Source organism: Nuphar pumila, chromosome 13 (assembly GCF_984573655.1).
Source record: "Nuphar pumila chromosome 13, dmNupPumi1.hap1.1, whole genome shotgun sequence".
Taxonomy (NCBI): domain Eukaryota; kingdom Viridiplantae; phylum Streptophyta; class Magnoliopsida; order Nymphaeales; family Nymphaeaceae; genus Nuphar; species Nuphar pumila.
Genome location: NC_143261.1, coordinates 96,802,344 through 96,828,205, shown reverse-complemented (window position 1 = coordinate 96,828,205; position 25,862 = coordinate 96,802,344). Strand labels below are relative to the sequence as shown.

General features: G+C 38.1%; 1 protein-coding gene and 1 pseudogene across 4 annotated transcripts; both read left to right on the top strand.

Moving 5' to 3' along the window:
- Positions 1 to 1,761: 1,761 nt before the first annotated feature.
- Positions 1,762 to 6,326, top strand: LOC149819330 (uncharacterized). Its single transcript, XM_089986504.1, has 2 exons — positions 1,762 to 4,003; positions 5,639 to 6,326. Exons 1-2 carry the CDS (start codon positions 2,375 to 2,377, stop codon positions 5,981 to 5,983), a joined length of 1,974 nt encoding a protein of 657 aa, XP_089842630.1. The 5' UTR covers positions 1,762 to 2,374; the 3' UTR covers positions 5,984 to 6,326.
- Positions 6,327 to 13,996: 7,670 nt separating this feature from the next.
- Positions 13,997 to 25,288, top strand: LOC149819329 (nuclear transcription factor Y subunit C-3 pseudogene; annotated as a pseudogene). 3 transcript variants are annotated; one of them, XR_016427166.1, is made up of 2 exons: positions 13,997 to 14,283; positions 24,064 to 25,288. The product of XR_016427166.1 is annotated as a nuclear transcription factor Y subunit C-3 pseudogene, transcript variant X1 (transcript). The 3 variants fall into 3 exon arrangements; XR_016427169.1 differs by lacking the exon at positions 13,997 to 14,283 and adding an exon at positions 14,297 to 14,513; XR_016427168.1 differs by lacking the exon at positions 13,997 to 14,283 and adding an exon at positions 14,297 to 21,873 and having other exon boundaries at positions 23,366 to 25,288.
- Positions 25,289 to 25,862: the final 574 nt, after the last annotated feature.

The window sequence follows — 25,862 nt, the reverse complement described above, 5'->3', positions numbered from 1 at the left end:
GTGCAAATTAGAAAAATTGGATGGATCTATTGGATACTGCTTTGTTCTGCTATAATATTCAAAAGAGCGAATCGTTGAGACATAGTTCATTCGAGATTATGACAGGACAACAACCTTAGACACCACACTCCATTATTGCCCAAGATCGAAGAAAGATGCCCTTTGCTTATAACTTTGTCAAGAACTGACATGATAAGACGAAATTAGCAAAGGCATTTCTACACAAAGCTGCTAAACGAATGAAGAAATTAGCAGATCAAGACTGTCGACCCATCGAGTTTCGAGTCAAAGATAAAGTGTTGGTTAAATTATACCACGAGAGAACAACTATCTTTCAAGGACACTACCGAGGACTCATTCAGAAATATGATGGACCCTTTTCTGTTATCCAAAGGATTGGCAAGTTAACATGTAAGGTAGACCTTCCTACCAATTTTCAGCTTCACCCTGTCTTTCACGTGTGCAATCTAAAGCCCTTCAATGAAGATGAAGAGGATTTCAGCCTAGTCTACCTCAGCAGGCCCCCATTTCTCAACGAGTTCCAACATCAGTATCAATATAGACTTTTAGAGAAGTTGAATTCATCATGGATTACATCAACAACTATCTAGGAGACGTGAAAAAGTATTTCGTGAAATAAAAATGACTACCAAAGAGTGATGCCAGCTGGGAGACTCCAAGAAATATTCACTAGTTTCAGCAAGCCATTGAAGACTGCCAACAATAGATAGCGCTGAGGACGATGCCAGTTTAGATGAGAGAATGTTCCAACCCATCATATTGACACCTTTGTCTCTTGATGTAAATACCTCTTTGATCATTCGTAGTGTACACAAATGACTTTTGTCCTAAGATCCTCCGTGAACAACAATTGTTACGGGTCCTTCTCCTCTTACTACTCCGTTGGTGTAATTTTGCAACTTATGAATATAAGTTACTTTCTCTTTATTTCTCTCTGTTGCTCTCTCTACTACTCCTTTTGAGATTGTGCATTCTCTGTTATGATTGTACACCCTTGTGCGAGGTGTTTGTGCTGCTTCTTTGACTCGAAAGGCTGACCTGGTTGGAATCACCAGGTGCCGTGTGGTGCTTCCAAATAAACCCATGACAGCCCCCTACCCCCACCACTAAGGCCTGCATCTAAATTACCAACACAATCTCTGTCACTAGCACTGAAACATTGGTGATCTAGGGCCCTATGTTGCTCACCCCCCTAGTCTCACAGGCTTGAAAACAAACTTTGGCACGTGCCAACACGGAAGAAGACAAGTCAAAGGTAAGTAAAGGGAAACGAGGGTAGCATCTTTGACCGTGAAGATGGGCTTCTTAGGGGGCCAATTTTTTTTCTTTGTTTTATTCTATTTCAAACTTGCCAAGCTACCAAGAAGCAACACCCTCATATTCGTTATTGGCACCCACCTTCATCATTTTAATATTGAGCATTTAATCTTCACCACCATCAATAGTTTATTGTTTCCTCCCCATTGTAATAAAGATCAAAAGATATAAAAACCGAACAAAATATGATAAGTTTTAATCGAAACAAGAGCAACATCAGAAAATAAATAAATGAAAAGGCTATCTATCCAATCGGCAGATATATACATGCAAAGCTTCCCTCAATGACCCGTTCATCATCACTTGGGTCATTATTATATGCCTCTCTGTCTCTCTCTTGCTGCTTGTGTCTCTTATCTTTCTATCAGTTTACTGGCCACCACCACATTTACAAAATTTTTACATGCCACCGTTTACCTTATCAACTGCCCAAGATGAGGTAAGTTTCTCTTGTGACATTTTTTTAAACTGTAGCCTTGTGGTTTTCTGATACGTGTTTCATCGTTCTTTCCTTTGCAAATACGTCCATATTTATTTGTTGAGGTTCTTTTGGAAGCCTCTGGAGAACTGGGTATTCTTTGGGATTTTTAGGTGCCTCGATACCCATTTCCTTTTCTTCACCCTTTCTGCATCATTACCATATCCAGGGTTTCTGGGTGCTCTTTTTTTCTTTTCTTTTTATGGGTGATTTTATTCCCTTTGTATGATGGGGAAGATGGGGTTGGGATGTAGGTTTTGTTGGTATGGAGATTTTGGGTGGTCTGAATTGGTGTTCTTTTAGTGGGTTGAGAGGCTTGACTCTGGGAAGGAAATTGGTGGGTTTTCAGATCCTCACTTTCTTTTTGTCATTGTTGGTGTTTTTTGAGATATGGGTTTCTTGCAATATAAAGGGGAGAATTGAGATTGGGGTATTTGTTTCCGCCTTTAGATGATGTACTTGATGGGCAGTTTGTATTGAAGCAGAAAGTTGTTTTTGGAGATTCTTTTGTGAATTGGGAGGAGGCCAACTATAGGAGCGTTGGGGTTGGGGGGGACGATGGCGACGGCGTTGCCGATCGACGTCTCTAAGTATACTCACAGCCCTGTTCACAAGGCTGTGGCAACTCGCGACTATGAGACGCTCAGGCGCATCGTCGCCGCTCTTCCTCACCTTCGTGATCCGTCTGAGATCCGAACGGAGGCGGTGTCCATCTCCGAAGAGGAGAAAGCGGACGCCATCTCCGCTGTTATTGATCGGAGGGACGTCCCTGGTTGGGAGACACCTCTGCACCTTGCGGTCAAGCTTAGTGATACCGTTGCTACAGAGATTCTGATGGCAGCAGGGGCCGATTGGAGCTTACAGAACGAGCTGGGATGGAGCCCCCTTCAAGAGGCCATCTGCGCCCGGGAAGAAGCGATCGCCCGGATCATCGTTCGGAATTACCAGCCCCTTGCTTGGGCTAAGTGGTGTAGACGGCTGCCTAGGCTTGTAGGTACCATGAAAAGGATGAGGGACTTCTACATGGAAATCAATTTCAATTTCGAGAGCTCGGTGATTCCGTTTATCTCTAGGATTGCCCCGTCTGATACATACAAGATCTGGAAGAGGGGGTCCAACTTGCGGGCGGATATGACATTGGCTGGTTTTGATGGGTTTAGGATTCAGCGTTCAGACCAAAGCATCCTCTTTCTTGGTGATGGTTCGGAGGATGGTAAAGTCCCACCTGGGTCATTTTGTATAATTTCTCACAAGGATAAGGAAGTTATGAATGCATTGGATGGCGCTGGTTCTCCGGCATCAGAGGCGGAGGTAGCCCAAGAAGTTGCTGCAATGTCGCAGACTAACATTTTTAGGCCTGGAATTGATGTCACTCAGGCAGTTCTGTTTCCACAGTTAACATGGCGGAGGCAGGAGAGGGCTGAGATGGTTGGCCCATGGAAATCCAAGGTGTATGATATGCACCATGTGGTTGTCAGTGTCAAGTCTAGGCGTGTACCTGGTGCAATGACAGATGAAGAGTTTTTCTCGTCCTGTAACGAAAATGATACGGAGAGTGAAGATTATGAGGACCTGCTAACAGATGAGGAGAAGCGGCAATTGGAAGTTGCCCTGAAAATGGACTCCTCGGAGACCACCGATGATGGCTCTGGCGATGGCATGGTTGGTCACAGGCACAGTTGCTTTGAACCCAGAGATATCCCTATCGAAGACATGCAGAATGGTACCAAAGCTGAGACTAAGCTGGAGAAGAAAGGGTGGTTTGGCAATTGGGGAAGGCGTGGAGTAAAGAATCAAGGCCAGAAGAAAATGGTTCCCCCTAGAAGTTCTCTCTGTGTTGAGGAGAAAGTGAGTGACCTCCTTGGGGAATCTCCGTCTAGGTTTCAAACCAAACCTGGAAGGCACTCTGTGGAGGTTGTTCGAGGGGAAGAATTGCAAAGAGTTCGGGATAGGGAAGCTAAAAAGGGGACCAAGAATTCTGAAAGTATGAGTCACAAAAAAGACGGTAGCCGCGAGAGTGAGTACAAGAAAGGGTTGAGACCTGTTCTTTGGCTCTCTCCTAACTTCCCGCTTCAGACTGAAGAGCTCTTGCCTCTTCTTGACATTTTGGCCAACAAGGTCAAAGCCATTCGTCGTTTGAGGGAGCTGCTTACAACAAAGCTTCCTCCAGGAACTTTCCCAGTGAAGGTATGACTGTATTTTAAGAATGAAAAATAATGTCAAAGGTGTATTACTATTACATTCTACTGTTGATTATATGGCTTATATTGTGTTCTTGAATCTCGATGTCTGTTCTTGTTTATGCATGTCTCTTTGGCTTCTACAAGTGTAATGACTCATTTAGTTATAATCCTGTTTCCAGTGGTGTTTTCTTGACTGTTAGGTTTGATGGATGAGTATAAAATTCAGTGACTGTGGTCACAGGTTCAGGTTCAGCAGGATTCCTTCCTCTAAATGTGTGGGATTTATGTGAAAGGAGTGTTAATAGTGCTGATTAAAATGTGAAACATATAAATTTGTAGATGTTTGTTGTATAGTAGCAAAACTGATTAGGGATAGTTAGTGCTGAGCTCTAAATTTTAACAGTCATGACATTTTCCATATTACAAACAGGGTTATATTGGGTTTAAACGTTTTTTCAATCACTTGTGCTCAGTGCAGTGAAGCTCCGTAAGGTTGTGGCTGCTTGGCAACCAATTCATAAACTTTTGATGACACTTAGGACATGGTTCTGTCTTGTGCATATCTATATATGACAGGTTAAAGGTCCTTGAGGAGGCTTAGTTTGTATGAACATTTACCTGCAGTTCTAATTTTAATGAGTCCAGGAGAGTTAATTCTGTAGGACTGAAAAACGAAATCTTTACATTGACATCTCATAAGGAAAGACCGTCTTGGAAGTAAGAGGCCATGCACGTAGCTAAACATCGGTTGCTAGATAAACATCCCTAGCTGTCAATATCAAAGCTCTGTTGAGTAATTCTTTTGCTGGATACACATACATGAATATCAGTTCTTTGTCTGATATCTGTATTCTTGGTGGAATTTACCATTTACGTTATCCTTAGTTATTTCTTCTTGAAGTTTTTGATCCTCTAAGATAAACTGTCAAAGATTTGGTTGGTGCACATCGATCTTGTGACTGTTTTGTTTGGCAACTTCCGTTACTGCAACAAGAGGAAGCCAATTTGGTAACCTATTTTAATGCAATTATATAAAAATCTTGTACATTTAAGTCAATTAACATATTGACACTTTTGAAAGAAAGAAGGTCCGTGTGCACTTGTCTACTCTTTGGCAGTTTTTCTTGTCCATATTCAAAGAAGAAAAGCCTCTGTACCTATCAAATTACTTTTGCTTTTGTTCTGTAGTCTTAAGAGAGGCCTTTTGCTGCTTGTTAAATACAAGAAAGGATTCAACATGTTGAATGATATCCTTTTTGGACTGGAATCTTGGCATTCTTGTGTATCTAGTCTCTTCCCCATGCCTTAAATGGTAAATAACGCCTGATGGGTTTTGATCCTTGTTTGGCTTCATTGGTCTTGATACCCAAACATTCTGCTATCAACTCTTTAGGCATAAGGTTCTTACACAAGTCCGTTGCTAGTAACCTTAACAGGTTTTCCTCCTATTTTTTGATTGTTTTGTGGCTGCTTTAGTAACTATTCTTTCCCATGACTCTTGGTATATTCACTTGGTTACTGTCCCGTGACTTTTGGTATATTAACTTTGCGCCATGACTTGGTCTAGGTTTTCTTTTCTTTTTATTCTAGTATACTTTTTTCTTTGGGTTAGTGCCAATGAAATCATGATTGCTTGCAGGTTGCAATACCAGTTGTTCCCACAATTCGTGTGTTGGTGACGTTTACCAAGTTTGAAGAGCTGCAGCCCGCAGAGGAGTTTTGCACACCACCTTCAAGCCCTGGAAATTTTCTGAGCACAGGCAGGGAAAGTCCTGCTGTGCATTCTTCAAGCTCATGGTTTCAATGGATTAAGGTCCCTTATCGCCAAAGCTCTACTGTGCTTTCAGGCCCTGGAAGTCGTGTGGAAGACATCCAAGATCCTTTTGCCATACCTCCAGATTATAAGTGGATTACCGTGGAAGAGAAGAAGAAGAAGATGCAAGAGAAGAGCAAAACAAAGAAGGGCAGAAGTCAGAATTCTTAGAGAGGGTATTAAATAAGACACTCTTTGAGTGATTATGCCCCGTGCTTTCTTTCCACCTTCCCATCTCCATCAGAAAAATGATGCAAGGAACGTGAATGAATGATACATACCCTCCTGGTCTATTATTCGAATCTCCATACAATTTTCCTGGGGAAGAGCAATGAGGTAAAACTTACAACCCACGGTGAGGGAATTACACTCAAGATGTGGTTTGGTCTTATGTTGCTGTAAATCTCTGAAATATTTGTAACCACTGTGAAATCTTTAGATTTGTTGGCTCTCTCGTTGATCAATGTGAAAACATTCATTTGGGTAATTTGATCACCATGAAGCATTTGTGTTCTCTCGTGGTTATTGACATGCATTTATGTTCTCTTATTTTACATATTCTGGTCATCTGGGTAATAGAAAAAATAAGGGTGAGTTTTTGCTTCTTTCTCCTGGTTTGGTATTGCTGCATAAAAGGTGACACTCATAGTAGAAACAGGTAAGTTTATTGCAGATTTTGGAGTCGAAGAAATAAAGAAGCAAGCAAGCAAAACTGGATTATATTAAATGACGTTCAGGATAATGTGAAGTCGAAGGTTGGTGACCCATTTAAAGGCATACCGAGAAATTGTCTGGACCAAGTGAAACTTTGTAGATTGCATTTGAGCTGTGATTCGAATCAGGTATACTGAATTGCCATATATTCCATCTTTCTATTACTTGATGCTGCAGATTGGAAATTGTGATTTGATCTGATGTACAAGTTACTGTTGGATTAAGGTGTGTAAGATCTAAATGTTTGGCCATAGGGTCTCACAATTTGAACCCCAAAAGGCACAAAAAAGTGGACTCATTATTTCTGATTAATGTGAGAATATGAAATAGTGGACAAGTGGGAGGCTATAACCCTCGTGAGCTTAATGCTAATCAACCTGGTAATAGTGGTTGCATGGATAACTCAAACAAGAAGTTGTGGAGGGGGTATCTAAACTGAAGAGGCATGCATCACTAACTAATAGTGTAATACTACCGGTCCCTATATATAGCCATGGCCATGACATGTGAAGGATATGGAAAACCTAATCATAGACTGCACATTTGGCAGGCCTCAAGTTGGTAAAAGCCTCGAGGTTCCATCTGACCACTGGGGAGTACACCCAGCTTTAACCTTGCAGCCAGGGACGCCGTCCATGGGTTTTGAACTTGTGACATTATGTCAACTTGGTGATACCACCAAGTCACCTTTAGCAGATGAGCGGATCCCTTGGGGGTGCGGAACTGCAGGTTGTTGTTTTGAGAGTTTGTGCCTTTGTGGCATCCATTCAATTTGAATGATATGATCTGGTGCAATTTCGTAAGATATCAAAGTTTGATGGTGCCAAAGTTCAATGGCGCATCAGGTGACCATCATGCCAGGCTAGACTAAGTTGCCTGGCCCTTGTTTTCTGATGCTACCCACAGCCTATCTTATAAAACTGTTATTATCTACAGGAATTCTTAAGCCAACCAATGTGGACTCTGCTTGTCTGGTAGAAGCAGCTAGTGCACGTCACCTTGTGTTGGGGCATTGCAGGTTCAAAACCCAATGGTATAATTGTTTAACTGGTAGGGGTCTGCCAAACCCCAGTTTGCCTTTCAAAAAAAAAAATATCTTGAGCCAACCATTGGGAGTTGTGTTTTTCCTCTTTGATGAGCTCATTCTGGTTAAAATGGGGTTAGGAGGTGTAGTTGGGCTGTCTTTGTTTGAATGGCCCACATGACCCATCAGGGACAGCCCAGCTCACTTGCACTCCCTAACCCTGTAACCCACCATCCATAAATGTATGGGGCAACTCCTGGGTGATCCAAAAAGACAGATGTGTGCTGATTGTTGGCCCTTGGAAACCGCGTGGACGACGGCGACAAGGGTCAAAGATAAGACCAAACTTTTTCAAGTCATCATTTAAATCTCTTTTGATTTTCTTCTCCATGAAACTTTCACGCCTTTACTATTATTTTTTCAATATAATTGAGAAAAACTACCTGACTTGAGCTCATTGTGTAAAAAACCTAGGTCTCTTTTGCCTATCAGGAATTAGGCTCAGCTTAGGCGTTGCAGCAAGAGACCAGAGAGTACACTCAGCTTCGGCATTGCAGCAAGGGATGTGTGTTTGAGTTTCAAATTCATGACGTTTCTTCAATTTGGCGACGTTTACAAGTCACCCTTAATGGATTAATGCATCATGTGGGAGTCAAATTTAACACACGAATATAGTAAAAATAAACCATGCTACACATGATCTTAAAATTAGTTTTCACTTTTGGAGATTAGATCTAAGTATCTACCACATGGTGGCTCAATACTACAACAGAAGCACCCTTTGGTAAAAAAAAAGGGGGCGTAGGCATTGTCACAAATATCATTGGAAATACTACAAATTTAACACCATTTCTATGGCTGTTAAAAACATGCGGTTTTTAAAAATCACCCATATTGAAATTATGATGTTTTTAACTTGTTAAATTGCATTAGAACCATTTTTTTGTAAATTTATTATATTATTTATATGTTTATTGCATAGCGTTATATTATACTATATATTTTTTAAGTTCTGATATTTTCCAGGATTTCATGAGAAAAACCAAAGTTTTGAAAATATCAAGAGATCTTTCCAAGAACAAGATGTGTGACTACGGGCATGGGTCTAGTGTGTCGGATATCTGATCCATTATAGTGCACGAGAACCCTTCACGATAACACACAGTTCAGGTTTGGATCTGGTTAGGGTTATGTAGGGTTGAAAAACATGAAAGCTCAAACCTGATACGTATAACTTAGAGCATTTAAATAATATATGTTTTTACTTAAAAGTTCATAAAAATTACCGTGATTAAGGTTGTGTCACGTAAGACCAACCAAAATTCCATAGCTCAAGTTCGACCCGGCAACCCACGTACTATTCGGGTCTCAATTGGGTCAACCGGAACAAATTTCGGGGTGGTATATTCGAGTTCAGGATCGGGTCAAATATCGGACAACATCCGACTCATTGAGAGCCCCTAGTGGCCATGGAACGAATCACGGGGCCATAAATTTCATTCGCTGCTCACGGTGCGGTAGAATCTCAACCGTCGAAGTTGCGTTGGGCTGTTCAGACAATCTACGTGTAAGAATCGTAGCCCATCGTAATAAAACAGGAGGATTCCTCTCTCTTTCTCTCTCATTATTATGAAGATAACCGTTTTTGTTACATGAGCACTGTTTGTATCAGGATAAAATGAGATAGCTGCAAAGTTAGGTTGCAGTATAACAGAAACAGAGGGGTCTTGGGTTCAAATCCCACAGAAGGCTCACAGGAGAAATTAGCCACTGTTTCTGGATATTTTTGTAACAACATTCGGCAGAGGAACAAGATTTTATTGAAGAATTGCAGTTACAAGAATTGCTGCCAGAGGATGCTACAGTGCCTTGTTACTTAGTTTGTGTTGTTAATTGGCTCAAAATTATGACTATTTGAAATAAAGATTTTTTGGCAAAATAAACCCCTAGCTTCTTTTGCCTAGTTATTTGGGAAAATATTTTGGGAGAAAAAGCTCATTGAAATTTGTTTAGTCTCATATCTACTATCTTTGGGAAATTCCTATTGTTCATATTGAGGGGAGTTGCCTTAGAAGGCAACCTTTTAAAGGGCATTAGATCTTTGGATTGTCAAATAAACTTTATATTAATTATTCATTTGGATTCAGCCTCGCCTTGGCCTTGGATTTGGTCCGGTCTTTGATCTATCTTTTTGTCCCTCACAAATAGAGTTGCAAACTTTCTCTTGACTTGCGAATTTTCTTCCTTTGTATTTTGCGAGTTTTTTTTGTGCCTTGCGATTTTTCTTTATGACGTGCAAATTTCTTTTATGAGTTGCAAAATTTCTTTATGGTTTGTGAATTTTCTTTGTGAGTTGTGAAATTCCTTATGACTTGTGAAATCCTTTTGATTTGCAATTTTTTTTATTGTTGTGGATTTCTCTTATGTCTTGCCAAAATTTCTTTTAATTTGCAATAGCCTACGAAATTCCTTTGTGATTTGCGTATCATGCATTTGCTTTTGTTGAGCTCCCAAGCATGATTTTGATGAATACAAAACTATCTAAGGAGTAATGTATAAATCTCAAGGTTGCAGGCATTTTAAACTTGTCTTTATAACTTAAGAGACTGAATTTAAGTGAAGAAATTTCTCCCAAGAAATGCCAAAAAGACTGCCAAAATCATTGAGGAAGTTTCATAGAAATTCAAGAATTAAAAATGAAAAAAAGTAGACTCCTGAGAAGCTAGTGTCGACATCTGAAGAATTTCAATCTGCACTTCAAGTTCAAGTAAAGAAGAAAAGCAAGTGTCGACTCCTGTGACAAGGTTGGGACATTGAGGTGAACTTTAGTGGCTGGAATTAACTAGGATGTCCACTGTAGCTGGATATTGCATTGTGCAGGCAACGAGGATGTCCACTGATGCTGGCCTTTACATGAGTAAAGTTTCCAATGGCATGATTCGAGGATGGAAGAAGTAAAATGTGTTTAAAGCCCATATCAATGTCCACCTGATTTTGAAAAGAAATTTGGGCCATCAGTGTTGCCCTTTTTTTCCATATGAAATGTAATCTGCTTGCTCATGAGGATGATTTCTGCTCCACTAAATAGAAATGCTCATGTTTATTGTTCGGACGGGTAGATTTAGCCTAACTATTCAAATAACTAACCATGGTTGAGAATCTGGTGCAGGTTTATTTGTCTTTTTTTTTTTCCTGTGACCAGCGAACCAAACATCAGCCAAATTAGAAAAAGGTCTGCATTGCAGGTTTTTGTTTTCTAACTATGATCTTTTGAACAGAATAATTTCAGTTTATTCTAATTTCTTATCTCCTTTGTGTCTAAGGATGCATTGAAGCAGGTGCTATCTCCATTGATTTTCTCTTCTAATACAGAGTTGTGCTAGGAGGGCATGGCTGTCAGATTTATTTTTGATGCAGCAGGATCAGGGGATCTAGAGGGATGACTATGGACCTATGGTTCTCAAACTGTTCTACCGAAGTTTCCTCACATGGAGAGATCTCCTTTTTTTCCTTAGGTAGGAGGTTGCTTTACTTTTTTATTTGATTGGAAAATGAGGCTTGATCAAACTTTGTTTGGTTTAAATTCTGAACTCTGAAATGCCATGCTGTTAAATTGCAGCTGTGTGGCAAAGAGCTTAGCCAGTCAGCTTGAGCATTGAACATGGAATCAAGTTACATGATCAGAAAATGATCAGAAAATTAGTAATTTGATGTATTCTTTAAAAGCCCTACAATTTTTTATATTCTTTCAATGTATATATGCGAACTTCTTCGATTGTTTTTTACACAACAATCTTTGTCGTTGTATTTGCATCTCTTCGATCAGACGTTGAAAACTTGTGTTTTTATAATGGTTGAAAAGCTGAGACATAGGCTTATAACTTTTATGTTTTTAGTTAGAATCAAAAGCTCTTACAGGGTTACTCATTTTTTGTCATATATTATTTTTTTAACTATCTGCATCAAAATTAAAAAAAAAAACTAAAAATAAATCAAGACATTAGCTTTCCACTACCACTAATATCATCTTGATCTCAATCTTGATCTCATAAGCAATAAGAGAGAAGCATCATCTGTAGTATAGATTGTTCTTCCTAAATATGCAAACAAAAACATAGGCAAAGATGGAGAAGCCCATATAAAATATAGGCAGACTTGAAAAAGTTCGCATAAAATGTAGGGAGACATTAAGAAGTTTTGCATAAAATATATACATACTCGATTTAGTCAACATAAAATATGTGTGAATTTTCTCAAATTTGCATAAAATATATGAGTACTTGAGCAAGTCTACATAAAAAATGTGCAAACTTCTTCAAGTTCACATAAAATGGGCGGAGTTTATATGCAGCCTTTCTCAATTTGTTCAAGTTTAACAAAAAGTTTGCATATAATTTTATACGAACTTTGTGAAGTTCGCAAAAAAAAAAGAAGGTACAGACACTCGAGAACTTCATCAAGGTAAAAGGTATATTTTAACACCTACTCTTTGCGATTTTAGACATGGGGAGAATATCGATAATTGTAAGGTTTTTAGAAAAATATGTCCAATTACCCGTACAACACGATCATTTTTCGTAACATAATTGGATTACATAATCAAATATGAAGTGGGCAATTAGACTTCAGGTTTGCAACTTCTTGTCTAGAATGTTTCAAATCGCCGCAAGTATGTAACCTCACCAAATCAATTGCATCGTGTCTATTAGCCTGGGGTCGATTTCTTGTTCAAAATTGATTGAAGCTATGAAAAAATTTGCAGTTATTGGTTATGGATTATGGACTTCACTTGCATGCTGAATGTTAAAGGCGTGGCTTTTTAGAAGCTTGTGGTCATGTACTTTTTTCCTTCTATTAGGTCCGTCTTTTGAAATGCTAGGTGGGGCTCCTACTAATTTAACATGGCTTGTCTGTTGATGTGGTTTGTCCCACCGATTCATATCGGCAGAAAATCAATGCGATACTAGCTAGAATTGGCTATTTGTTAATAAATGTAAAAATTGCTTATAATTTATTTTTTAATATTATTTTAATGATTTAAACACGTGTCATATTCTGATTGACACTAAATAATTTTAATACAATGTTGACAACATTGGTTTGTCCTTACTCCTTAGGATGTTCTGGTTATGTAGGGAATTAGGAAATGCAGGTAGGGGGGCTCCTAATTGAGAGCGGATCAGGTCAGAGCCAGAGTTGCCTCTTCTATGGTTCATCAACGGCCTCTAAACACAGCGTTTTGGGTTTATTTTGAGCCGTCTATTTTGTATACTCTAGATGCCCTTCATCTAGAGCATCAATGACTCCCAAAAAAAATTACGGGACCTTAACTAAGATAAAAAAACCCGTGTTTGATAGGCCAATCATCTTGTAGTAGATGAAAGGTACCAGTGAGAGATATGATGGATTACCATCAGAGCTGTCTCTGACCTGATCCTCTCTTCTCCTAATTTACCACCTTGTTAATTAAAGGGTTAATATGTGGTACTAATGACAACTATTGAGTAGACATCACCATCTTTTCATAAAGACTTCTTTTTTTGCCATTAGACTCTATGGATGTGATTTAAAAGGTTTGTTTAATAGAAAACCAGTTTTGAGTGACTGTGATATTTAAGCAGGTTTTTTTCACAAATAAACTCTGCACTCAAATTTTATACTCAAGAAACCATATTTTTACATCAAAAGACATAATCCAAAGTTTGATTCTTAGTAAACAAACCATGTTGAATATATATATATATATATATATATAGATATATATATATATATATATATATATATATATATATATATATATATATATATAGAGAGAGAGAGAGAGAGAGAGAGAGAGAGAGAGAGAGAGAGAGAGAGAGAGAGAGAGAGAGGAAATGGGACCATCCAACCAAGGAAGGTTCAAAATCGATGATAATTGACGACGTTTCTTTTTTAATGATTCAGTTTTCATTGATCAGACTTTATATATTGGATTTTTATCATTTATTTAGCTAAAAATCATATGTTTTAGATTTTTTTTATAGATTAAGTCCTGTGGACGGTTCCCCTTCCCCTCTCTCTCTCTCACACACATGTATTGGTGCATCACCATTCGAACGTGCACCTATGTTTCGAAGTATTAAAAATGCTGCTAATCTGTTTTGTTGATGAAAATATTAACCACATTTTTCATTCTCCACCAAAGTTCGATCTCCTTTTTCTAAAAGTTCAATCAATTTGTTTAGTGGCAAGGAAATGATTCTAATCTAGAGATCAGTACATTTTGAGGTTTGAATACAAAGTACCGATTCAAAACCGAGGGAGAAGCACGTCACATTCATAAGACGCCCGTGCAAAAAGCCAATAAGTTTGTTTCATCCAAAAGAAAAACATAAACAAAAGTTTGGTGCCATTTTTGAAATTTCTAGTCTCTCTCTCTCTCTCGACTGGTTGTCTTGCTATTTTCTTTCTTATTTCCCGATCTAAGCCAAAAAGTGGTTGGATGATGACGGGGGACATGGAGGTTCCATCTGTTCGCTGATCCTGCTCTCTTGGGACCATTCGTCCATCTCTCTCTCTCTCTCTCTCTCTCTTTCTCTTTCTCTCTCCTGAAAATACAAACAACGAAAGTAGAAGCAACAACGATCGCGATTTCACGCGTCAAAACCTCAGCCGCTCCTTCCCCAATATTATCCATCCAATCACAGATTTCCTTGCCCCCTACATATATCCCCAATACCATCTTTTTCCTAAGGTGGGCATCTCTCTCTCTCATCCACTGGCTAAAATATTGGTTTTTGGATAAACCCCCACTGGCGAAAATACTAGTTTGCACCATTTGGGTGTCTTGGATTTTCCTGTTCTAGGGTTTCTTTATGCTGTTGCTGTGGTTTCGTTAATGATGGTGATTCTTGCAATGACATCTGGATGGTGGAAATTTTCTAGGGTTTCTTTGGGATAGTTGCATGGTTCCTATCTTTATAGGTTTTGATATTGGCATTGGTTCTTTTGATTTGCATTGGTCCAATTTGGTTTTCTTTTCTTCTTTTTTCGGGATTTGCTTTTGATTCAGGTTTTTGGCACAGAGCCTCACCTGTTCTTTGGCATTTTAGGGTTTCTTGTTTGTTCATGTGGACGTTTACCCTTTGCCAGTTTTTTACAACTTTTATCGTTTGTTTTTTACCCGTGCTCTCTCTCTCTCTCTCTTGGTGGTGTTGGTGGTTTTCTAGGGATTTTTGCAATTGGGGATTGCCCAATGATCACGTATTAGGGACATGATGTGCATGATAAACCTTATAACAGTAGTTTTTGTGCATCTCATGTCAGGATGTTTCTCTCATAAGTGTCTTGGTTACTTGTGCATCTTCTTACTTAGATGATTGAATTGAATCAGTATGGCCCATTTGAAGGGCTTTTGGCGGTTTGGATTTTGGGTCATTCTTACAAGAACTTAGAATTGAATTGGTTAGGTTACAGGACAAATAGCTTGCGTGGAAGATATTCTTTCAGGTTTACTATCATATGACAGTAATAGAATGCATAGAAAGACTGCGATTTTGTTTGTCTGGGGACGGTTCATGCATTCGCGTAGCTTGACAGGGATGAGTTTTCTTGTTTTTTTTTTCTCAATGGACGTGATCAAGTTGTATGTCATGGTTTGCCTTGCCCTAAGGGAGTAATAATGTTTGTCCCATTGTCACAGGTATAGGTGATATTTTGATGATACCTTTTGATATTTTTGCAATATAATGGAAAAATAATCTAAAGGGGAAAATATACTGAATATTTTGCCGCTTATGATGTGATATTATTTTAATCTTTTTGTGATAATATCATGATGGTTTTATTTATCTTTCTTTTTACCAATTTAAGTATGACATTTTATTATTCCTTTTTCTTTTTCAATCTTTCAAAAGTCTTTATGTTTTTACACCTTTACAAAAGCAAAATCTATTGTTTTCTGGATCTTTTCTCCTTTATATGTGTGTGTGTGTGCGGGTGTGCGTGCATGCTTTTTAAAAATGCCAAGAATTTGTTTATATTGTCCCAACAATTACAGAAAATTGTATAATACCAAGATATTGCTGCGACTAGTATTGGTGAGCATTATAGGTACTAAAAGAATTTAAACAGGGTTTTGAAAAAAAAAGTAATATGATGATGATAAAAAAATGCAAGTAATAAGCTCAGACATGTCGGTTTACTATCACATAGTATGGATAAAGTAATTCTAGTCATATTGTGCTTCTAAAATGATAATTGTTAGTGCCTTGATTTTGCATTCCAGACATATACTTCTTTTTGGAGGCTGATAAATAATGACTGTGTGTGTTAGATGCACATGTATTTTTTGGACATGGGACTCAAAAATGAACTTGGAAATATATTACACCAAAACATGTTCATTACCTCTTTGTAGTTATCCACTGTTTGACAACTCTTGTTTTAATTTGTACGTGTTATGGCTGGTGAGATCTTTCTTTCCCGGCGGTCATGCCCAGTCTTAGGCCCATGTACACATATTTTGGTTGTCCATTCTACTTCTCAAATTGATAATTCTCTAACGAAGTTGACTTTGCTTGTAATGTTTAAGATTGGTCTATTCACCCAAACAAAAAGATCAAAATCCGCCATGCCCCCAGGCAGGATTTAGTAATTGCACCTTTTTTATTAGCCCATAAGGATCAGACGCCTTACAAATCATATTTTACATCATCATTGGAATTTTGTAAATGTTGTAATGTTGACATTCTCTTCTTGCAACAGCCAACAAAATGTGAACCTATCATGATATTTTCAAAATATTAGTGATAACATAAATATCACAATAATTTTAAGAAAATCCTTATTTTATATATTCTAAGTATATATATATATATATTTGATTCTTTGTTTCTTTTATATTAAAAATATTTTTCTGTTTCTTTATATTTTATAAGAAAATAATACTAAAACGTATTATTCTTGCCTATTTTATTCTTCTTTACATTTTTAAAATTTTTAAAAAATCCCAATTTTTCCTGAGAAAAGCCACTTTTTAGAAACAAATCCATGCAGAAACACTAATCAAGATATTGCTGAGATGATAATGGTCACTATCATTCAAAACCTGTTGCATGAAAATCTTCCAAACCTGAAGCGAGACACACCAGAGAAAGAAAAGTAATTCTAAAGATCTTGGGCAAATCCAAAGAAGGTTAGACATGTTTGTCAGATCATCTTTCTAGATCCTAACACACACAATGCTGGATAGCTGCCAAGAAGCACTAGCTAGAATGCCAGATAACACAATGTGTACCCTGGTGATACCTTTGTATCTTCAAATATCTGAAGTATCTATAATGTTATTTTGCTATTGTGGTTACATAGCACTGATCAATCTTTTTAGCTTCATGTTCTTGTAGGTTCCAATTGAAATTGTACATTTTACAAGTATAATATAGATATATCCTATAGACCTTCATTCAAAACTACTACTCACCTGAAAAAGTTTGATCATTTCATGTGTACCCCAGTTTCATTCTTACCATTGCTCATGTATCTTTTTCACTTTTTATACTGATTTTATTGATATCAAATATACTGACCACAACCCATCTTTAAATAATAGATCATTTCATTCTGCCATTGCTTAAGGTTACATCACTCATCCTATTCAGTGCAAAAGTCAATTGCTCAGTCTCCTTTCTAAATCCTTTAAAACTACTGACTTCTTCATCTAATCATCCTTGATGAATCTATCCAACGGGATCTACTACCAACTTGGATTTCACCATCAGAGGGTACGAGTACCCAAAAGGAAAAAAAATTTAAACACATCAATTGTCCTCTCGTGTATGCATGTTTAGGTCCAACAACTTCATTCCTTGGTAAATCTATTGATAATAAACAACCGATTTCATGAAAAAATATCATGTTTTAAGTATGAAAAAACTATTTTGGCATTATGTGCATAAAAAATTATCTTGAAAATAGTCAAAATACACAGATGTGTTGTATCACTTAAACCAATAGAATTAGTCAATACATCATGAGAGACAATGGCAATTAATAATTACTAAATATATTAAGGTGGGTTTGGCTTGTGTCATTGATTGAATAATCAGCGTGTAAAAGAATGAAAAATAACCTGTAAGAAATGGTAAAATTAAAAAATGGGGCCTGGAAGAAATGGTGAAGCTTTTTCATGTGAGGTGGAAAGAGTGGTTTTGGATGTGGTCTGCAGGTTTTATTTTCCCTATTATATATCAAGTCCAATTTATCAGTTCTAAAGAGTAAACAGATAATTTTTTAAATGTGACTGCTTATGGGATTCACATCATCAAATATTTTGCCTATCTTTGTTCACCTTAATGTGTGGAGGGTGTTTGAAGGGGATGTAGGTGGCCAAACATTTTTTTTGTCTTCATACTCTTGATCAAAAGTTATGCATGAACGAAAATCGCGTTCACATGTCCCTGTCATTCTCATGATTTATGAGTGTCAGATACTGAAGTAAATATAAAGGGAAATATACCATATCGATTACTCTGAAATATCTTTAGCATAAAAAGATGGCTTTTGTCTTATTTCTTTCTTCCCATCCCATCTCCATCAACTATGATCTGACTGCAGGCCATTGCTGGTCTTTGCATGTCACTGCATCTCACTTCAGTATATTTGGAAGGAAAGGTTGCCTTTCTCTTGGAGATGAAGTATGGCTATGTTGTAGTTCATGATTTAAGTGAATCATCTTGTCATCCCATGTATGATGTACCTTTAATGTTTATCCTTATTCCTCCACATAAGGGTAAACAATGAGCAAATGCTCTCATGAGAGGCTCAGGCTTGGCTGGATAATAACTTGCTTAAGCCCTTTCACTTAGTAAACAAGCTAAGCTTCAGCCCCACTTCAGGTCTCGTTTATTTAAATGAACTGATGGTTGAAGCTTGTTTAATGCTTATTGAGCTAGCAAGATCTCGATCTTGCATTGTTTTATATGCATCCTGCCACCTCAAATAGAGGAGTATTTTGGAAGTCTCCCCCGGTCTAAAGATTTGTCTATGTAGATGAAGGGGTGTTCTGAGGTCCAGCTTTATATAACGTGTTGGGAATTAAACATCTCATTTTCATATGAATACAAAAAAATAACATGGCTTCCATGAGAAGTCGGTGGTTATTTATGATATAATGAACCTAAAATTTAAGTTTTAAGAAATTGAAATGTATGCTTAAAATTTTACAAATTTAAAAATAAAAATACCTCAAAACTGGGACAGTAATGGCTAGACATATTGTTGACCTTGTTGTACATGTCTTCACTGTGTCAGCTGTGCTGAGCTGAGCTGAGCCAAGCCTGGCCTTGGCTTGAGCTTCACCAAGCCAAGATTGAACATCGTGGTTCAAATTTGAGCTTGAAGCAAGCTTGCACATGGTGCTAGATGTACCCTGTGCAACTTGAGCAGCTTGTGCTTAGGCTTGGCACAACTTGTGTAAGACCCTGCTCACAGACATCTTAAAGTGTTGGACTGTTGAAGAAATTCCAAGGAGAGCAAGAACACCATCTATTTCTTGCACACATGAAGGTACAGAAGGAAAATATTTTGATTTTCATTAGAACTGAAAATATGCTATCACACGCTGAAGATGGCAGTATAGGAGTTTTAGTGAATAAATGGAGCAAACAGTTTTTTAATCTGACAATAATTGGAAAGGTGCTGTGCGATATGCTGAAGATGATGTTAATGGGACTGGTAGTAGTCATGATGCAGCTTCATTTGCTGAAAATAATAGCAGCAATGATTGCAGTGGTGTATGTCATGTATGTAGATTAGGGTAAAGCATTATGAAATGTTAAAAGCAAGAAAATGTCTACTGTCTTTTTCACATGCAAGCCTTTGTTGAGCAGAACATGATGTACTACCAGTGGTAAAATGATTTCACCCTCAGGGTACAGATATGAATGGATAAAAATATGATTTATGACTTCAACATGCTGAAAATCCTCTTGTTGTAGCCAGCACTTCCATGGATTATTAAGTACCTTCCCATTCTTCTATATTTCCAGGATGTCAGCTTCTCACTAGTGTCTACTCTTATTTAATTTTCAACTATAATAACCCTTGTTGCCATATGACTCCTGCAATACAGCAAGATTGTTCTTTTGTATCAAACCACAATGTCTTTGTACAGATATTAGATAGGGATCCTATTGTCCCTTTACATCTGATGCTCTTCTTACTAGGTGTATGATCCAACTAACTATACACGCAACACGACATTCTTGCTGAATTTGCTACCAATTATCTCTCTTTCTCTCTCTTTCTGCTTGTTTTTCACCATAAATGCCTTTCAGTATTTCTCCCTTTCCACGTGATGGCCCTTTTCAAAACCAAAATGTTTCCATATTAAGCATGTTTTTTGTTTTTTTGTGAATTTTTATGAAGGTTATAAAATCTCCACATATAGGAGGTCTTGTGTGAGAAGTTATGTACATGGAATTTAGAAGTCATAAGTTTATTTTGAATATGAAATCCTGTGGATCTTTGGAGGGGTGCAAAATCCTTATGTTGCTAACAGATTTCTATATAGGACAATGCACATTTGCTATAACGCAACAATGGTTACTGTCATGGGCACTCATTACATCTATAGCGATTTGGAGATGGATGCTGCATCAACTAGATATAAAGAATATCCTTTTATGTTCAGACAATGGTGGTGCAATGTGTACCTTGGTTTCTATATAACAGCAAATGGATGTACTTTGATGTGACATGTTTATGTTTACTTTTAGTATCTGAGCTATTAAGTTTTTAATGCAGACTTTTCTTGCCACGGGATGGTTATCTCCTTTTGTAGATTGCCATATTTCTTGTTTTTTCCCAATTTTCTGAAAATTCAATTATTGTGTTATTCATTTTGTTATATGGTGTATTATCATCTTTTTGACATGGGAGTGGTCCTTCAATTCTCTTTGGCTTAATGGTTACATATTTGTTTAAGGGGATCTTTGCTTTTTTCAGTGAGCAAAAGTCATATAGAAGACATATGATGCATCTCCTATGCTTTAGTCTCACAATCAAGATGGTGTGTGAGTGTGTGTAAGTGCGCCCACTTGTCTTTTGCAAGATACATTCACAAATTCACAAGATTTAAAATTAAATGAGAATCTGAAAAAAGAATTAGTGCAAATTAAAAAGTTGACCACAAAAAGAAGCAAAACAATTTGTTTGTCAACCTACAATAATATGTAATTTCAATTTAAGAATAGCATAACATGAATAAATATGTAAAAAATAGCAAATAAAGCATCACCTACAATAAAGAAACAACTCTAGTTAGTATGTTGTAAAAGCTTATCTGTAAATGTATTAGAAAGGTCTCGTAAACATTTAAAAAGGAAAAAATAGTAAATAAAGTAGTAAGTCAAACCATATAAAATTGTAAATAAATCATTAAGTATTACTTATCTACAAATAACTTTAATCAATATTTTACAATCAAAGGATTGCCGAAAAGTAGTTGTATCTTACAATATGACATGTATCATACAACACAATAAAATATGGTACCATTCATCCCTTTTATTGATTAGGGGCTGGGGATCATATGTTGACTAGTGATACTATGATTTATTGTGTTATAATCACATTATTTATGTTTTATGTTATAATCACAATTCATCAGAAGTCCTTTAACATCTCTCTCTCTCTCTCGAATTCACACTTGCACACTCAGATATTGACATACATTCTTCCCCAATATCAGATGTTGGATCTTTTTAAACCCCATAAATGACGCTGCTTTTAATAATAAGCGTGGATAATTATGTCTGTTAAAATGAAAGTTTGTTTGTTGAAACCCTACAAGTGCATGTGCCTTTGGCATGGATACATCAAATGACTGAAAGTAAATGCTTCTTAGGCATGGGTCTATCCAATGACTGAAAGCCAGACTGTCTATTAGGGTATATCCTACACAGTGTTTGACATTGGGTGTTCCAAGGTTGAAAATCGGCAGCTAGTCAGCTAGGGGATAATGTTAAAGGCATTATTTTGCTTGTGCAATTGGGTCCATTAATTTTTTAATCTTTTTCATATTTGCATCCTATAACCTATGGCTCTGTTTGTACCTTTGGATATAGTAGAAGTGTCATACTAATTATTGAAAATTTTGGTTCTCATATCTTATGTCCAGAGCTATATTTTTGCAATTGGGACTGCCAATTTTGCAAGCTTATAAGATTGATATCTTAATGAGCTTTCAACTTTGATTTAACCTACCAAACTAGTGAATATGCCATGCTGACAGATCCCATTTGATGATTTAATTTAGCCAAATCCAAGGCGTGTGCATGATAAGGTATGATTCTTACAGTAGCGGCTAGGTTTTTTTTTTTGGTGTGTGTGCACTGTTAACATCAATGATCTTTAGTGTTTGATGCTGACAAGTTCACCACACTTATTAACCCTAAATCCCTTAATCAATTTAGAAGTATGATAATAGTTTCAAAAGTATCATTGTCACCATTAAAAGCATTTTAATAAATTTACAAAGGGAACACATTAAAGGATGTTTTGATTCCCAAAGTCCTTGTGAAGTTACCTTCATCCCCTTGGAACCAGTTTTTAGAATTTGTCTGCATGCTTTGTGAATCAAGCCCTATGGACATGATCTATGCATCTTGCATATTGAAAGCATATTTTGGATAGTGTGATTGCAAGGAGTAAATGGGGTTTTTTGAGGGCTTCAAAAATAAATTGCCCAAAATTTCATTAGCCAAAAGTTGGGGTTTTATGTCGAAACACCTTCCTGCTAAACCAGTCATGCTGAACTCATGTATGGGGTGTTTATTTAACTTTAAAATGACATTTTTTAAAATACTCGAAACTGCTTTTGGGGTAAAAAGGTTACTTTTACTTTTCAAATTTAAATTACTAAAATACACCTTGTAACCTATGTCACATGGTTGCGGTTGCAGGTGCGGGTGCGACATGGGTGCGGCGCATTTTTAAAAATTTTGGACACGGGGACTCGGCTATATATATATATTAAAATATATATATAATAATATATCCAGTGTGTGCATATATGTAGATATTGTCCTCTAAAGTTTGGCACCAACATGAGTGTTTTTACAAACTTTGCAAATTGTACTTTTGCCCTTGCAAAAAGGGGGGTCCGGGGGCTCCCTCCGGCGCGGGTCCCGCTGCGCGGTCAGCGGGCGGGGGTCAGGGGGGGCCGCCCCTGGCGGGGCCGTAGGGTGGCAGCGCCCCCCGGATTTTTTTCCTTTTCTGGGGCTTATGTTTGAGACTCATGCTATATATATATATTTTAAAAAAATATATAAAAATATATATTTTTTTTGTTTTTTTGGACATTTTTGGACTCAGTCAACGTTGACCAAGTCTAAAACAAGGACGGACTCGGCCTCAACTCGTTGTTGACCGAGTCCGACTCGTTGTTGACCGAGTCCGACTCGGTGTTGACCGAGTCCGACTCGGTGTTGACCGAGTCCGGGCCGTGTCCGAAGCCGCACCCGTGTCGGGGCGTGTCGACTCGGGTGCGGCGCCTCCCTAGCCGAGTCCATGTGACATAGCTTGTAACCTTTTGAAAGATGTATTTGCTTTTTATTTCTGTCTAAAACAAAAGATTGCTCTACCCCTGAAAGGAACTATGTAGTTTCAGAAATACCATCACCTTTTGATGTTGTTTTGATCATTTCTATCAATTAAACATTGCTAACATTAATGTAACTAGTTTAAAGTTAGGTAATATATATATCTATATCTACATGTGTGTGTGTGTGTGTGTTTGACCTTGTTGATTTGATACTAGTTACTTCCATTACCAGGAATAGAGAACCTCTGGTGGGGTTCGATCAGAAATGTTCCTTTAGCTGGCAAAAAAACAAAATAAAAGAAAAGGAAAAGAAAGGGAGAGAGGTTTCCTTACAATGTTAAAACACAGGAATCATGATCTGTTGGATGCTGGTTAGAAACATCAACAAAAGCATCACATATGTGTGCCTTGAGGTTTTCCATCAGTAATACAAGAGCTATGCAATTGCTATGCTACATGTGTTGTGCTTGCCCAACCCCTTCACCTGCATTTTGACTGTCTCACATTGGAGCTGAGTATGACCATTACTTGAGGACTTATTGGCTCTACCTTGTAACCATCGGTGTTTCTTGGCTTTAAACTGCATGGGTGGACTTCTCAATTGGCTTCAACATCATTTTGTTAAAATTATTTGCGTCACTCTAAGGTTGATGGGTTGCTTTCCATGGCATGCTTAAAATGCCTTTTCTCCTCTCGATTTGGTAGCTGTTTTTGGGCTAGTTTCACCAGTTGGTAATGTTTGCACTTGACAATTATTTTGATTTTCTTAAAATATCTTATGACGTTCTCATTTAATCATTTCTCTTCTTTCTAGCAAAATCCACAGATTTGCCGTCTGCATTTATTTTCAGCTTAGATGCATACTTGCCTTGCTTAAATAAAAGCATAGGCAAGTTATTGATATTATTTTTGCATTTCTGATAAATTCAGGTTAGTTTGGTCAAAACTTGGTCTATTACAGTGAACTCATAATGGATAAGCAAGGACAGGGACAACCACCAGTAATGGGTGTGGTAAGTGGAGGAACACCAATGCCTTATGGCACACAACCCTATCAAGCTGCTCAGATGGTAGGCCCTGGTGCTGCTGGGCCTGCTGTGGGCAATCAATCTGCAGGTCAGCCTGTTGCATTTGCTACTTCTCCTACCCAAGTCGCATCCCAGAACCAACTCATTTATCAGCACTTACACCAACAACAGCAAGCTCATCAGCTTCAACAGCTCCAGCTGTTCTGGGCTAACCAGCTCCAAGAGATTGAACAGACCACAGATTTCAAGAATCATAGTTTACCCTTGGCAAGAATCAAGAAGATTATGAAGGCTGATGAGGATGTGAGAATGATATCTGCTGAGGCTCCCATTGTATTTGCAAAAGCTTGTGAGATGTTCATCCTTGAGCTGACACTGAGGTCATGGATACACACTGAAGAGAACAAGAGGCGGACACTGCAGAAGAATGACATAGCTGCTGCTATCACAAGGACTGACATATTCGACTTTCTGGTTGACATAGTACCAAGGGATGAGTTGAAGGATGAGGTAGTGACAGGAATACCAAGAGCTGGGTCACTGCCTGTTGGAGCACCACCTGAAATGGTTCCTTGCTATTATGTGCCGACTCAGCCTGTTGCTTCAGTTGGAGCTCGAGGAATGATAATGGGGAAGCCTCTCATGGATCCGTCTGTGTTTGCACAACTGCCTCATCCATATGTTCCCCAGCAAATGTGGCAGCCTCAGACCTCTACCCAAGAGGAGCAACAGGCAACACCACAGCAGCAGCAGCAACAGCAGACTTAACCAAGGTAGGGAATATTGATGTGCTCAGTAGTATTGGAGTAGCTTCACTGTTTGAGGTAAACAATTGATACCCTCCAGCTATACTCTAGATGCTCAGATTCATATATCATATTTCATCTCTCTCTGTTCAGACTTCAGAAACCAGTCCACCACCATATGAATGGTTTTATATGCTTTGCATATGTATTTCCTTCTTGTGTAGCTTCATCTTTTGGGTATGTTTGCCAAGAAAAGGCCCAAAAGAGTTGTGGGTTCATGATCATCGTCTGCATTAGTTACCTCACAACGTCTCTGTTGCACGTTTTCTCTTGGAACTTATTGGAGCACCTTGAGGGAATGCTAACTGAATATTATTAAAATCCTGTCTGTGATGCTTTGCCATTGATTCATTTCTGCACTCTCATGGAAAAATAAATCCTCAGAAATTACCATCTACCACCATTTTATGAAGGCAGAGCAACTTTGCTTTCCATTATAGCAATCCATGTCCTAGGGGTTGTTTTCTTTAATTTGGAGATGTGTGGTGATGGACTATTTGAGATGATCTCCTGGTTGTTGTAGAGTTAAACCCGTGTTCTAACCGAGCAGTCTGTTGAGATTGAGTATCCAGATTTTTTTTTTCATTAGTTGATAATCAAACTGGGGTATGTCTGGTGGGAGGCAGACCTGAAGTCCTTGGCTAAGATAGACATCCACCTGTCTTATTTGATCCATTTGTCTTTTTCCTTTGCCAAGGGGCCCAACGTTTGTTTGCACCCAAGGGTGGGGGTGGAGGTGGAGGTGGAGGGGTGGGCATAGTGGGGTGGGGCCTTGGCCACTTAGACAGGCAGTCAAAATTTGATTCCTATGGGTGTCTCCCTTCTGTGCAAACTGACACTCAGCATAGGCCTCGAGGGCAAGGGTCGTAGCCTCAGTTTTACGCTGCAGGTATGG

Bases quoted from the DNA above. Each gene is read 5' to 3' on its own strand.
- LOC149819330 (XM_089986504.1), top strand. From the start codon at position 2,375: ATGGCGACGGCGTTGCCGATCGACGTCTCTAAGTATACTCACAGCCCT. The intron at 4,004-5,638 runs GTATGACTGTAT...GATTGCTTGCAG, and splicing joins CAGGAACTTTCCCAGTGAAG to GTTGCAATACCAGTTGTTCC.